Genomic DNA, 13,874 nt, shown 5'->3' on the forward strand with positions numbered 1-13,874 from the left:
ATAAAGCAAACACCAATTCTAAGTGCATGCTGAAATCAAGGGAACTGACTTCTGAGCAAATGTGGTTAAAGATCAATTCTGCCAGTACTGATAGCAGCAACTATTAAAGGCTTCGATTCTGGAATTACTCAGGCTCTTAAGCAGCTTCACAACTGCAGCCTAAGACTTCAAAGAGCTTAACAAATGACTTGCTAAGTGATGGTGGAGTGGGAACACTCTGAATTGGAACAAACACTGCTGCCTTGTCTGTACTAATAATAAGAAATTATAACAGCTGAAAAATAACCATTTGCATTGATTAATTTACTTGCAAGGATGATCCAAAACAACTGATTGCATTGACAGCCATCATAAATCCCTACACAATAGACATTTTCTATACCCCAGTAAACTAAAATGAAAAGTGGGAATAGACCAATGTATAAAATTATAGGTGGTATAATGAAGGTGAAACTTTCTCTCTCTCATCATGATACTGGATTCCAGGCTCATCCAGTGAAGCTGTATTCTGGGAGATTCAGGATAGACAAAAGGAAGTACACCGTGCATAGTGGAAGTCATTTCCACAAGATGTTTTGATGGCCACCAACTGTTAGACAAATTCAGGGATGCTAAGACTTATCAGTGGTTACTAGTCATGGCAGGTATGTTCTACCTCCACTTTGGTCAAGGCTATATGTTTCTGCAGACCAGCTGGTTGGCCAATGTAGGAAACAGATAACTAGACTATATCAGTAGGCTTTTAGTTTGAACCATCATGGTTCTCACATTCTTATGTTCTTAATGTGGAAATGTATTTAAATATAGTGACCCAATATAGTGATCAAAAGGCAAATGACTTCATAGGAGGGTTTAAACATCTTGAAGTAAACTGTTATTTTGATAGATTTAATATGTTTTGGTATGTATTATGCATTGCATGTAAATTGTTATTTCTTTGCTACACTTACCTGCTGAAGAGTAATGGGACATTCTCATGACACTTGGAACCAAAGTGTTGCAGGGGACAGGGAGGGGGTTAGTTCTGCTTCAGTTAGTTTGTTTGTCTGTTTATTATAGTGGTTCTGGGTATGTTTGCAGAGGGAAGTATAACAGTGTGATGCAATTGTATCAGCTTATTTTATTCAGGACATAACTTCCTCTGCTTATGTATATATTCTTGAAAACCTAAGAAAAAGTTTTAAAATACAAAGGCTAAACAAAAACTACCAAAAACTGTTTTTCAAAGTATGTCTGCCAATGGATTAAACAGTTTATTTAAAGTATAAAAATGGTAGAAATGTAACAGCAAAAATTTATTTCCCATAGATCCTGATAGCAACCATCACTCATCTCTTGCCCAGTACAGAAGCTTCTTCTTACGAACAGGACAAGAGGGTATGAATTATGTCATCTTTCTTAAGTATATCACTGGTCCCAGCCATTTGTTTTCTTTGCAATAGAAAGTGGATTATATCCAGGGTTTTCAAGAGCTGCAGGTGAGAGACTGGAGTGGGATGGCCTATTGCTGGAGTTTTCTGCTTATGTACAGTGTGGATACCATCCAATAGTTATAAAGACTCATTGAAGTGACTGGTTCCTGCAAGAAACTATAACCTTTTTTTGAGCATTCAAAACATATACAGGCTGCCACATGATGTATCTGTTTTTCTTCTTTCTGTATTAGGTAGCCTTTAATCACTCTGCTGCTGTTAGCAACAGGTGTATTCCATTCAAAGTTAAAAGTGTTGTGCTGAACTCTCCTAATGACACTCAAATAGATGACTTTTTAATGTGTTCATGCCATGTACATTTGGCATATATGCCCCCCCCCCAAACCAGTTGGACATAATATACAAACTACTGTGCTACCATTGAGCTAGATTAATGCTGAGACTAAATTAAGAAAGGACAAAAACAGAGAGTAAGCAGATTCCTCTTTATGGTTAGCTGTAATTTAGAAATCCTTCTGTTGCAGCTGGTGGTCTCTCTACTTCTCTGTCTGTTGGACTGGATAATGGCATTGCCTTTAAAGACACTGTTGCAACCTGTTCACACTTCAGGATCTGAAAACGATAAAATGGAAAAATCTGTTCTCAATTGCATATATAAGGTACCTGCTGCTGCTCCCCCCCCTCCCCTGCTTTGATTTATGGTGCGGGTGTGTTACTTTTTATTTAAAGTTTTTACTAACAAGGTGAGAAGAATAAAAAGTTTGGAAGAAACAAGCAAAACAGATTAACAATACAAAACAGATATGCAACTTCAGAAGGCTGTCACATAAAAAGACAATCCTTCCAAGTACCAAGCTCCTAAGCCATGAAGGGCATTGAATATGAAAAATAGCACTTCAGATAACCAGTAAAAGTTCCCTTGGTGGTCATAATCTGATGACCATTCCTTATATAACTGCATATGGCAGCCTTGTTCCTCTCTTCATACAAGCCAGGAAAAGAATCTGAACTGGGAAACTATGGTTAATGGCTCCCTAACAAACCATGGTTTATCATTGGCTTCATATCCTTTTTTGTTTAGAACCTGTTGAATATAGTATCCTACTTTGGACTTAATGGGAGATGGTAGTTAACTTCCTGGCTTGTTCACTTACTTGCATAAAGGAAGGAGAGAAGTGGCTGCATGTGGGGTTCATATCTCTGTTTATGAAGAGCATTTTGAAAATCTAAACACATGCAATTGGGGTAGAATAATTGTCAGTACCTTTAGTACATATCACAATAGTGAAATGTCTGTCTAAAGTGTGTATTTTAAATTACATCTAATGGCAGACCTGTGAAACATCATAGTAAAAACAGAAAATTGGAGCATTTAAAAACCAACTAATTAACTAACTACTGTGTCCAATCTGTTTATTTTTATTTCTTTTGTTTGTTTGCTTTCTTGATACTTTTATGTTAAACTTCATTTTTCTTCTTAGGTCCTTCATGGGTGTGTTTATGGATCTCAGTGCTTTAGCAACCCCAAATATTTTCCTGTGAGCCTATCTGATTTGGCATCTTCTGATTATGATCCTTTTATGCATTTGGAAAGTCTCAAGGAGCCAGAGCCATTACATTCTCCAGATTCAGAACGGTCGTCAAAACTCCAGCCAGTCACAGAAGGTCTGTTTGCCTTGATGAACACCTCCCTTTGACCAAATAATGTAGATTTCCAATACTGAAGTCTCTAAAGTGTGGATTTTATATTACATCTAATGCCATTATGATCTCCAGATAGTGCTAAATCAATGTGGAATAAATCAGTGTAATTTTGAGCAATTGCAACTCTGTTTACTAAAATACGTACATAAAAATCCATTTAATATGGGTCCTTTTGCCCTCTGTGCAACATTGCAAACAACTAGCATTATGTATAATTTTTTGGTTTTAGAGGAATTATCTTAATCTTTTCCAAACAACCAGATACAGAATAGTTGAGTTCCGATAAAAGCAATTTAATATAAAGTTGACATTTTGTTTTATATTCGTAAAGAAATGTTTTTGTGAAGGTTCATTGTTTCCTGAAGAGCTTTCCATGTTGGGAGTATTTTATTTTTTTCTCAGTAAATACACCACCTTGAAATAAAGGTTGCAAGAAGTTTTAAGCTGAATTTTTTTCTTTTAGCAAATATCAAATGGTCCTGGTGGACGGAAATTTGGAAAAGATAGGCTTTAATACTGATACCAAATATTCTGTGTAGTGTCATTCTCCTCCTGTATTAAGCTGTTCCCTTTAGGCTTCCTTAGTGGCATTAAGGACTAGATAAATGCAGAACCTTTTTGTAGCAGCTGTGTGCTAACAGCAGGTGATTTTGTGGTCTGTAGTGACTCCGTGCTGTTTTTTTTTATGTGGAGAAAATGGCTAATCATTGTGCCCTTGTCTAAGGCATGCTTCATCATCTTCAAGTACTTTTTTGGCCAAAGAATTCTGAACACAGAGCTGTCCTCTAATAAGCTCAGTATTGGATTGAACAAATCTGATTTGAGAACTATTGGCAGGAGGAGCGGTAATTATTAAATTTACTGAAGAATGAAGCAAGGTACTGTAGTTGGCTTTTTGTCAAATGGCTGTGGTCTTATTAGCAAAGAGTAATCATCTGCAGGGTCAGAATGAAAGAAACATCGAAGGATTCATTCTGCCCTAATTACAGTTTCACCTATACATATTATGCAAAGCTAATATTTAAAGTATTTACCAAAATTAACTTCCCCTACATGTTCCATTGCAAGTGTAGAGAATTGCAGTAGCTTTTTGTGCCTTTCTGCTTTTGTATACTATAATAATGTGTAATTATGGGTTTGCAGCAAATGCTGTGTGATTTGTTTAATCTGGCAATTTGAAAAGACAACCTTGAATAGCTCCCCCCCGCCCCACTCTTTAAATGAATGTCTCATGCACAAAACCTTAGCATTGCTATCCTTCATTTGTACATTTCCCCACAGGACTAATGCTTCTGGTTTCTTGTTAAAGCCCTAAATTTATGTATGTGGTGTTGTTTTATATAAGTTAGTAACCTAACTTTTTTCATTTAGAATAATTTTCAAGGAAGTTGGGTCAGATTAATGAGCTACTGTTCCATGGATTTTAGTGCTGGTTTAGCAGTATTAAATATTAAGGATGGTATCCAACATTACTCATGCTCAGAGTGTACCCATTGAAATCAATGGGCTTCTTACACAAGTCCATTGATTTCAGTAGGTCTCGTCTGAGTATGTCTGATATCAGATATCACCTAAGTATTTTTCACTATTCCCCAGCAATCTGTAGTTCCTGGAACTCTTAAGAGCGATTGAGAAAAGAAACCTTTTTTAAGTACTCAGGGGTAAAATCATGTCAGAAAGCAAGACCCAAGCCTAGATGGAGCCCTGGCTCTTCATTTTCCCCTCTTTCTGGTCAGCCCTTCTCCCCCTTCCCCTTATTTTTAGCTGCCTGGTGTGACTGACCATTTTACTGGGTCCATCAGGGCATCAATTGTTGCAATTGCTGGATTGTATGATCCATGAAATGTATGATCCTGAAATACATCCTGGATATGTGGCAATAGTGGCTAGGTACAGGGCTTTGAACCAGTTCAACACCCCAGATGTCCTATATATGTCTTGTTGACTCTATGATAACCCAGTCCCAAGACATCCAGTTGATGCAAGCCCACTGGGTTTTCCAACATTCAGTAATATGAAGAATACTTCATGAAAGAGAGAGATCCAGTCTCATTTCTCTTTTCAATATAGCACATCCTTGCCTGTAAGAGACTGAGTTTTGGTAGGGATTTCAGGCATATGGAAAGGTAGTTTGGTGCATTTCCATTAAACTGAGGTACATTATAGGATACTAAAGCTGAAGAATCCAGGACAGTGGGCACCCTAGTTTGGATTTGCCATCACCTCCCTGTGTCTGTCTACTTTCCTTGATGCTTGGATGCTTGTATCTGTTTTATCTTATACAGAAGTGTTTCAGGATAAAAGCTCTTGTAATGCAGAGTGCTTTGAGAGGCACTACTATGAAATTTCAGCTACCCTGTTTTTCTACAAAACAGGCAAGTGGACATGGTGACAAATAGAAGGAAGAGCTTTAGTAGGTGTACTAAGTGAAGCATACTGTTGCTTCTTCCAGATGAGTATGCCTTGAAACCCAAGAATAACTGTTAAGAACTCATTGAAACCCAGTAACAAGTATATTGAATCCCATGGTGCAATAGACATGTGAAACTCTAGGAGTTAATATCAGCGAAAAGGATGGAACAGCGGCAGCAGAGCTGGTCCCACCATGAAACGTGCTGCCTCAAGCAGTAAATTTCAGCCACGCTTGAAAGGATAGCAGATTGTCAGCTACTAAACTGGCAAATACATTTCATTTGAATTGTCCTCCAGCTTCAGAGATGCACAAGCCTTCTTTAACAGAAAGGCTTGTGCACATCTGCTTTTGAGCCCTTGCTACCTTTTAACTACATGAGTAAGAACATACGTACTTTGCCTCTGCCTGTCATTCTACCTGATAGTAAATCAAATCATACTACTCATGATACATGTAGGGCAGAAGATTCATTAAGCAGTTTGAGTCTGCTGGTGGTTGATGGCAAAAATGTAACAGATGTCTACTCAGAAGGGGCACAGCAATCCATACCCCTGATTCACAATATTGGTGTGGGTTAGATAAGGTGGAGGTATCAGTCCACCCAACCCTGTCCAGATCTGCCAGCCTCCGTTGGAGGGTGCGGGGGACTTCACTGCTATTGAGGAAACCCCAGCTGTGCAGAATGCTCCAGTGCACCCAAATAAGCAGCAAGCAGAAGCCACTTTGGCGGGGTGGGGCTGCAGCACCGGATCCTCTCCTCATTGTGCTGCTGTCAGGCTTTCTGGACAGCACAAATAGATGCAGGGAGCTGCTGCATTAAGTGTCTAAACTGGATGGGCCTTATCCCCAAGTAAATGGGTATAGAGCTGAATTCTAAGTGTAGGGTTATGCTGTTTTTACCCTCCTGTTTTCTTTTACTGGGTGCCTTTCAGTATTTCTTTCGGGAATTGTCGTCGTGTTTCTGCTATGTATGTTGTGATTGTCTTTTTTGAGTGTGATGTTATTTTTAATGTTACATAAAATGTAATATTTTGTAACTTTAAATTATAAAACTTAAATAGCCAGCACTGAGAAAGACTCCTGGCACCTTTATTTTCATCATATATTAATGGGTTTTAAGCACTATTAAAATCCAGAAGTTATAGAAATTTATTATAACTGATGCCAGTCATACATAGGAGTAAATGGTATGAATAGCACTATGCCAGTGCAGATGTGATGAGAAGACTGAGTGAGCAATGAAGTACTGTGGGGAAAAGAGGATTGGGTGACAGAGCTATCTCTCACAGTCAACCAGAGTCTCGGAGATAGTTACTCCCTGGTTTTTAACATTTAGCTCTTAACAGTGTTGTCTCTCTCTGAGCTGCATCCTTTTATTATAATCGGTGGGTGACATCTGAAGAACAGAGATAATCTTGTATACTCAATTGAAAAGTAAAAGTCAGATGGACTCATGAAGCTGTCATGCATTGACAATATGCACAAACTACACAAATTAAGCAAGAAACCCTGTTGCAATTTGCTACTGATAGTTTTTGGAAATTATCATTGGAGAAAATCAACAGGAGGTCTTCTATTAGAATTTACATAAAAATAAAAGTATGGGCAGCGCTTTTCAAGGCACCATGCATTTGGATTCAAGGGTTCAAAAAGCTGTTTGTGAAACCTAGAAATGTACCATTAGTATAATCTCTGTGTTACAGGTAATTATTAAATTCAAATAACTTACATCAGGGTAGGCAACATGGGGTGCTCCAGCTGTTTTTGACTATCAACCTCAGCCAGGAATGGTGGGAGTTGTAGTCCATAGATTCTGGAGAGCATCAGATTGGCTACCCCTCCTTAAATGTTTGACAAAATTCTAAATTAAAATTTCCAAAAAGTGGGAGTTGCTTGGCATAACCTTATCTGAATCCATAGGAGCACATGCTGAGCAGCTGAAGATAGGCATGCAGTTCCCTTTTAGCAATATTAAAATCCTGTGAACCAGCTGTTTGTCAGGGACAAGAGCTGAGTCCAGATCCCACTCCTCCTCCAGAACTCTCTGCACAAAGCCTCAGCTGTTTTATTTGTGTGCAGAATATTTTCGGGAGGATTCCCCAACTCTCTGGAAGCGATTTGCAGGCGTGCTGGGGGCTACCGTAAGGAAAAGAAGCATCATTCTTTGGTACAGCTCCAGCTGAGAGCCTCCTTCCCTCTAGCTAACAGCTATCATTACTGAGGCCATCAGAGGGAAAGGAAGAAGAAGCCCCTCTGTTGTTCTTAGATAATTCTCCGTGGCCTCTTGGATTACTGTGTGTCCTGTAGAAGAGAAGGGCTCTGGATAACAGAAAGTCAGTTAGTCTAAACAGTGGCTAAGAAAGTGCTGTTGAAATTCCAAAATCTTTCCATCCATTAGAATAACGTTACATAGACTGAGAAATCAGAACATTCCTGGAGGGAGATGGAGCCAGGGTGGGGTGACCTGGACGCCAAAAACAATATTGGTATGTAGGCATGGCAGAATGGTTCACAGGTAGATGAGTAAAAGGATGATCACTGGGGGTCTTTACTAGAAGCATTGCCTGGTGGGTTGTTCTGTAAATTATATGGAAGCATAATGTTCCTGCTTTTGTGTATAAAGTGAATTATCCTGCTATGTATAGGAAACTAATTCTCTTTTCTCTATCTGTTTGGGAGGGCTTTGCCCTGAAGGGCAACATATAAAGTCATTAAACAATAAAATAATAGAATTTGGTCGCGGTATAAATAATATTGTTTTCATCACATAAGCAGTTTAATAGTCATTTATATGCATTTCTTATGGTACTCTAAATAGGCTTTGTATGGAACCTTTGCAAAATGGTCTGGTGCCATTAAAAGTAGGGGGTCTTCTGCAAGTGGATTGTACCAGCAGAGTGATACTCTGAATTCTAGAGGGGTAGCTCTGTGTTAGAGCGTTGCAGGAAAACATGTCTTGTGGCACCTTAAAGATCGCTCAACTTATTATGGCATAAGACTTCATGGGAAAGAGTCCACTTCATCAGGTGCTTGAAATGTTATCCTGAGTTGCTGGGGGTGCAAGTCTGGGCATAGTAAAAGCAAAAGCGGGCATCAGGGCAGCGCTGCAGGACCTGCACTTACTGGTGCAAGGCAGGCACACCAATCAAGCCTGTCAGGTCGCACCTGCACTGCCCCAACTTCACTGCCACTCTGCCCCACCCCTCACTGTCCTGGTATGTGGCATTGGTGGTGCTGCCAGGAGAGAACAGACGGTGATAATTACGCTATTAACTGTGACCATTCACAAAGTTGTGTTTTCATAACACAAACATCCTGGCAATTGAAATTGGCTCGGGTGAGAGACCAGCAGCCATTTGGCGCTTCATTTCCTTGAACTGTTTCTATTCCAAGCAACCATTATAAGAACAGCTATGTAACTTTAAGAATTGGAGCATGAATTTTCTCTTTCTCTCCATTCCATTCTCTTCTTGTGTTGTGCATTTTCACTTGTAATCCTTGAGCAGGGACTGAGTATGGTATTTAGTAAAGTTTAGGCACTTCTGAAATGATAAATAATAACAGCATCATTGACATAACACTGCCTGTTTTGCGTTTATTGTTTGGCACAGAAATCCTAGGACTGGATCGTCGAAGTGCTTCTTTTCTTCTTTGTTCCTGTTGCTTGAGAGTGCACATGATCCCTAGGGGAATGTGTTTTTCACTGTGACTGTTCTCTGGTTTCACGCAGGTCACCTCAGAACTCCTCAGACTTAAATGTTTCCTTTTGTGCCTAACCAGCATTTTAATTTTTTTTATCTATATAACTTAATCTATTGCCCTTTGTTTTGCAGTAAAATCTCACATGCAACAAGGACTGATCTCTGTGGCAGCTCGCACTGTGATCACTCATTTGGTAAACCATTTAGGCCATTATCCCATGAGTGGGGGACCTGCTATGCTCACGAGTCAAGTGTGTGAAAACAACGACAATCCTTACAGTGAAAGCCTTGAACTTTCTCCTGAGCTCTTTGAGAATCCCAATCTGCAGTTCTTTGTGTTAAACAGAACAACTTTAGTTTCCTGTATACAGATCCGAGCGGAAGAAAACATGCCTGGAGGCGGTTTGTCTGCTGGGCTTGCATCAGCTAATTCAAATGTTAGAATTATAGTGCGTGATCTCTCTGGCAAATATTCCTGGGATTCTGCCATTCTGTATGGACCTCCACCTCTTTGTGGTTTATCTGAACCAACTTCTTTTGTCCTCTCACTACCCCATCAAGAGAAGCCAGAAGATGTGTCAGAACCGACTGTGTATGTAGAAGAAGTATGTGTAAAGGATGGAATTGCACTCCAGGTAAAAAAAAGATGTAGAGAGACTGTACCAACATGGGACACAATTAGGGACGAAGAGGATGTCCTTGATGAGCTCTTGCAGTATATAGGAATCGCTAGCCCAGAGTGCTTGCAGAGGACAGGTGTATCGCTCAATGTTCCTGCTCTTCAACCTCTGTGTGTTTCAGAGAAGCAGGAACATGATGTAATTAATGCAATCCTTAAGCAACATACGGAAGAGAGAGATTTTGTTGAAAAGCACTTCAGTGACTTAAATATGAAGGCTATGGAGCAGGATGAGCCAACTCCGCAGAAGCCCTCTTCGTCATTTTACTATTGCAGATTGCTTCTTAGTATTCTGGGAATGAATTCTTGGGATAAAAGGTAAAAAGATAACTTTATTCACTGTTAAAGACTAGCTCCTCTTTCGTTTGTACTGTTCAGAACTGAAGTTGATGTTATAAGAGAAACGTGGTGGCTGCTAAAAAGAACAGCAGCACATTTGTCCTCCTCAACTAATACAGAGCATCACTTCCCTGACCCACCGACTTTTCCCATGCAAATGAGCAAGGGTAGCGTAAATCAAAGACATGACATGCTTTGTATTATCAGAGGTTACCTTGGGGCAGGGGCTGCTGGGCAGAGAAGGAGATACAGGACTGCGGTTTTTTTGAAGTAGCCTCATATCTCCCTTAATGTCTTAAGAAAAAAACAGGAATGCGTTGCAGGATGAGACCAAAGTCCTATCTATTCTGGCATCTTGTTTCACACAGTGGTCAACCGATCTGGGCATGAGGACCTTCTCCTGCTGTTGTTCTCCAGCAACTGCTGCCTCTGATTCCGGACGGAGCATAATAGCCGTCATGCCTAGTAGCCACTGATAGCATTATCCTCCATTAATTTATTTAATCTCCTTTTAAAGGTATCTTAAGTTGTGACCATCACCACAGTTGTCGCATTAAAATTTAACTGTGTTTTGTCTTGTTAAAGGGCAGCTTATAATTGCTTTTAGTGTTATTAAATGTTCTGACAATGCTTAATTTAGTTAAGTGTTCTGATAAACTTGCAACAGACTGGCAGAAAATCATTTTCATCCCTCCCTATAGACAGCAGAGGAAGGAAGGTCATTTTGCTTTTTGTGTTGTACTGATTCCCCCCTCACAGAGTTTGGTTAGGATTTATATAGCGGACTGCCCTTCTTTGTTCTTAGTCTGAACTCCTATATGGCGCCTTTAACACCTTTTATTCTTAGTCAAGACTGATCGTATTTCAAAGTTTGGGTCAGCAGTTTGTTTTTATGGACATTATTTTTAAGGAGGGGTTATGTGTAAGCTTCTAGGACAATATGTAAAATGATGGCATAAGAAAATTTAGCAGACTGCTCCTTGAAATATTATGCAGATATCACACAGCAGACAAACAAAAAACAGCCATTTCTTCTGTTTAAGTAATCTTGACTGTGAATCAAGAGCTAATAAATCAAACGTTTTAAAGCATTTTTTCCATTTACAATTATTTACTTCTGCATAGGTTCCAAAATGAAAGGGTTTTAATACAGTTAGCAGATAATTAACCCATCTATTATGGGCAGTATTTCCCTGGGGGAAGCATCAGTGTATGAACAAAAATCTAGAAATCTCAATTTAAAAACATACTGTTTTTTATGAGAGAGAGTGAGCTAAAAATTTCTACAGCAGATCCACTTCTTTCTTTTCCTTTTCCTTGACATGTTATTTTTGTCAAAGCAGACTATTCTCTTTTGTTGGCACTGTTCTTAGGAGTCCTCCGCTCACAGGTTTTATGAGCAGTGCCAGAAGTACAAATAGTAAGTGGAAGATAGCTATTTTACAGTAACATCATTAGGCTTTTAAAATTCTATAGCTAATCTGGGGGAACCTCTCGGCTTTGCTTACTCTGTTATATTGCAGCCTACAGTTCAGTGTTTTTTGTTGTGTTTTTTGGCTGGCATGGAAGTACCTTTTTATCACTAAGCAGTTATCGCCTGGCCTACTAAAGAGCAGGCTTTATGTGCACCAAAGGGAGTCCTGTTCAGCCCTCCAGATTAAATGGGAAGAAGGGGAATGAAGTGGGGATTATGTTCAAGTCACTAACAAGGATGCAGAAGACCACCTGGGATAAAAAAATAACTATATGTATATATTATTTTTAAAAGATCTATTCATCTTTGATATGGAAAATGTCTTACAAAAGGCAAGAAAACCGTAGGAGATTGCATGAATGGAATTGAAAATGCCTTGTGCTGTCCTATATCTGTCATTGCACAGGCAATGAAAACATTTGTTATATTTCCTTATCTAGGAGGAGCTTTCATCTTCTGAAAAAAAATGAAAAGCTGCTTCGAGAACTTAGAAATTTGGATTCAAGACAATGGCAAGTTACCCGCTATGAACCCTTTTTAATCTGTGTTAAATCATCTCATTGTTGAAAATGCTTTTGTAGCTAATGGTTTCTACTTCAGCATGTGTTTCAAGAAATGGTGTTTGTGATCAGGGTGCGAATTCTATCAATTTCCAGGATTTACTGTTAAATAATTGTCTTTAGGATTGAGGTGTTAATTCCTACACTGTAGTTAATTTTAATTCAGTTCAGTTTATTGGTAGTCTAAGCCATAAAGCTGTAAAAAGAGTTAAAAGTAGTTAATTTCTTAGCTGTGGAATAAAGTCATTGCTTAAACCATCATTGCTTTAAAGGGAATGGAGCTGACTGCAGGTGAAGTATTCCAAGAAGCGAGGGAAGAACTATTTCCCTCAAGACCGAATAATTCCTTTGGAGGGCAGTTGCTCAAATTAAGGAGTACTGAAGGTTTTTATTTTATTTTAAGCTTCTACTTTTATTGAACAATTTACCAGTAAACAAAACAGGTAGCATTTCAGCATATTGCCTGCTCATATCTTCAATGATAATTACTATGTATGGGGAATTGCTACTGAAATCTGTGTGTTCATATCTGCCGACTATATTCATGGCCCTCCAGATGTTTTGAGACTACAATTCCCATCATTCCTGACCACTGGTCCTGCTAGCTAGGGATTGTGGGAGTTGTAGCCCAGAAACATCTGGAGGGCCGAGTTTGAGGAAACCTGGGTAAGAGTAAGTTCAAGAGTTCTTAACTTTCTCAGCGTTTTCCTTACACCTCTGTTACCCCCTAATTTGTCCATTGCAACTGCATACGAACCATTATTCTGAGCCATGAACTTAAGTCCTTATTTTTCCATGTACTGTATAAGACGCCCCCATGTATAAGACGCCCCCTATTTTTAAACCCGAAATTAAGTTGTTTAGCTTTTTTGGGGGGTGGGGGAGGTCACTTCCGCCAATCGCTCACCCGCCTGCCTGCTACTGCCAATCGCTTGCCACTGCTGATCGCACACCTCGCTGCAGCCGCCAATTGTCTGCGCAATCGCCGCCACCAACAGCCCACTTGCCACAGCCGCCAGTCGCCTGCCCATTTGCCACAGCCAATCATCAGCAGGCCTTGCCGCAGCCACCAATCACCTGTCCAATCGCCGCTTCTGATCTCCTGCTTGCTGCTGCCCCCTCTGCATTCACTATCCATGAATAAGACGACACCCAATTTTTGCCTCTTTTTTTTTTTGCAATAATAATAATAATAATAATAATAATAATTATTATTATTATTATTATTATTATTATTTATTATTTATACCCCGCCCATCTGGCTGGGCCTCCCCAGCCACTCTAGGCGGCTTCCATAGAAACCAAAAATACAGTAAAATATCACACGTTAAAAACTTCCCTGAACAGGGCTGCCTTAAGATGTCTTCTGAATGTCAGGTAGTTGTTTATCGCTTTGACATCTGCTGGAAGGGCGTTCCACAGGGCGGGTGCCACTACCGAGAAGGCCCTCTGCCTGGTTCCCTGTAGCTTTGCTTCTCGCAATGAGGGAACCACCAGAAGGCCCTCGGCGCTGGACCTCAGCGTCCGGGCAGAATGATGGGGGTGGAGACGCTCCTTCAGGTATACTGGAC

The 13,874-nt window shown here is 39.8% G+C and overlaps 1 protein-coding gene across 15 annotated transcripts in view; it reads left to right on the plus strand.

Moving 5' to 3' along the window:
• The window catches only part of RALGAPA1 (Ral GTPase activating protein catalytic subunit alpha 1), a 128,231-nt gene that overhangs the window by 75,044 nt on the left and 39,313 nt on the right, over positions 1-13,874 (plus strand). For all 15 annotated transcript variants that reach the window (XR_008329315.1, XM_053380229.1, XM_053380224.1 and 12 more), the window contains 5 exons: positions 1,309-1,377; positions 1,958-2,092; positions 2,915-3,098; positions 9,384-10,248; positions 12,184-12,255. Coding sequence is in view for 14 of the 15 variants with exons in the window: in XM_053380229.1 (XP_053236204.1) it covers positions 1,309-1,377; positions 1,958-2,092; positions 2,915-3,098; positions 9,384-10,248; positions 12,184-12,255 (1,325 nt within the window). In the remaining variant the exon portion in view is untranslated. The remainder of the gene's footprint in view (positions 1-1,308; positions 1,378-1,957; positions 2,093-2,914; positions 3,099-9,383; positions 10,249-12,183; positions 12,256-13,874) is intronic.

This window comes from Podarcis raffonei, chromosome 1 (genome assembly GCF_027172205.1).
Source record: "Podarcis raffonei isolate rPodRaf1 chromosome 1, rPodRaf1.pri, whole genome shotgun sequence".
In the NCBI taxonomy this organism is placed as follows: domain Eukaryota; kingdom Metazoa; phylum Chordata; class Lepidosauria; order Squamata; family Lacertidae; genus Podarcis; species Podarcis raffonei.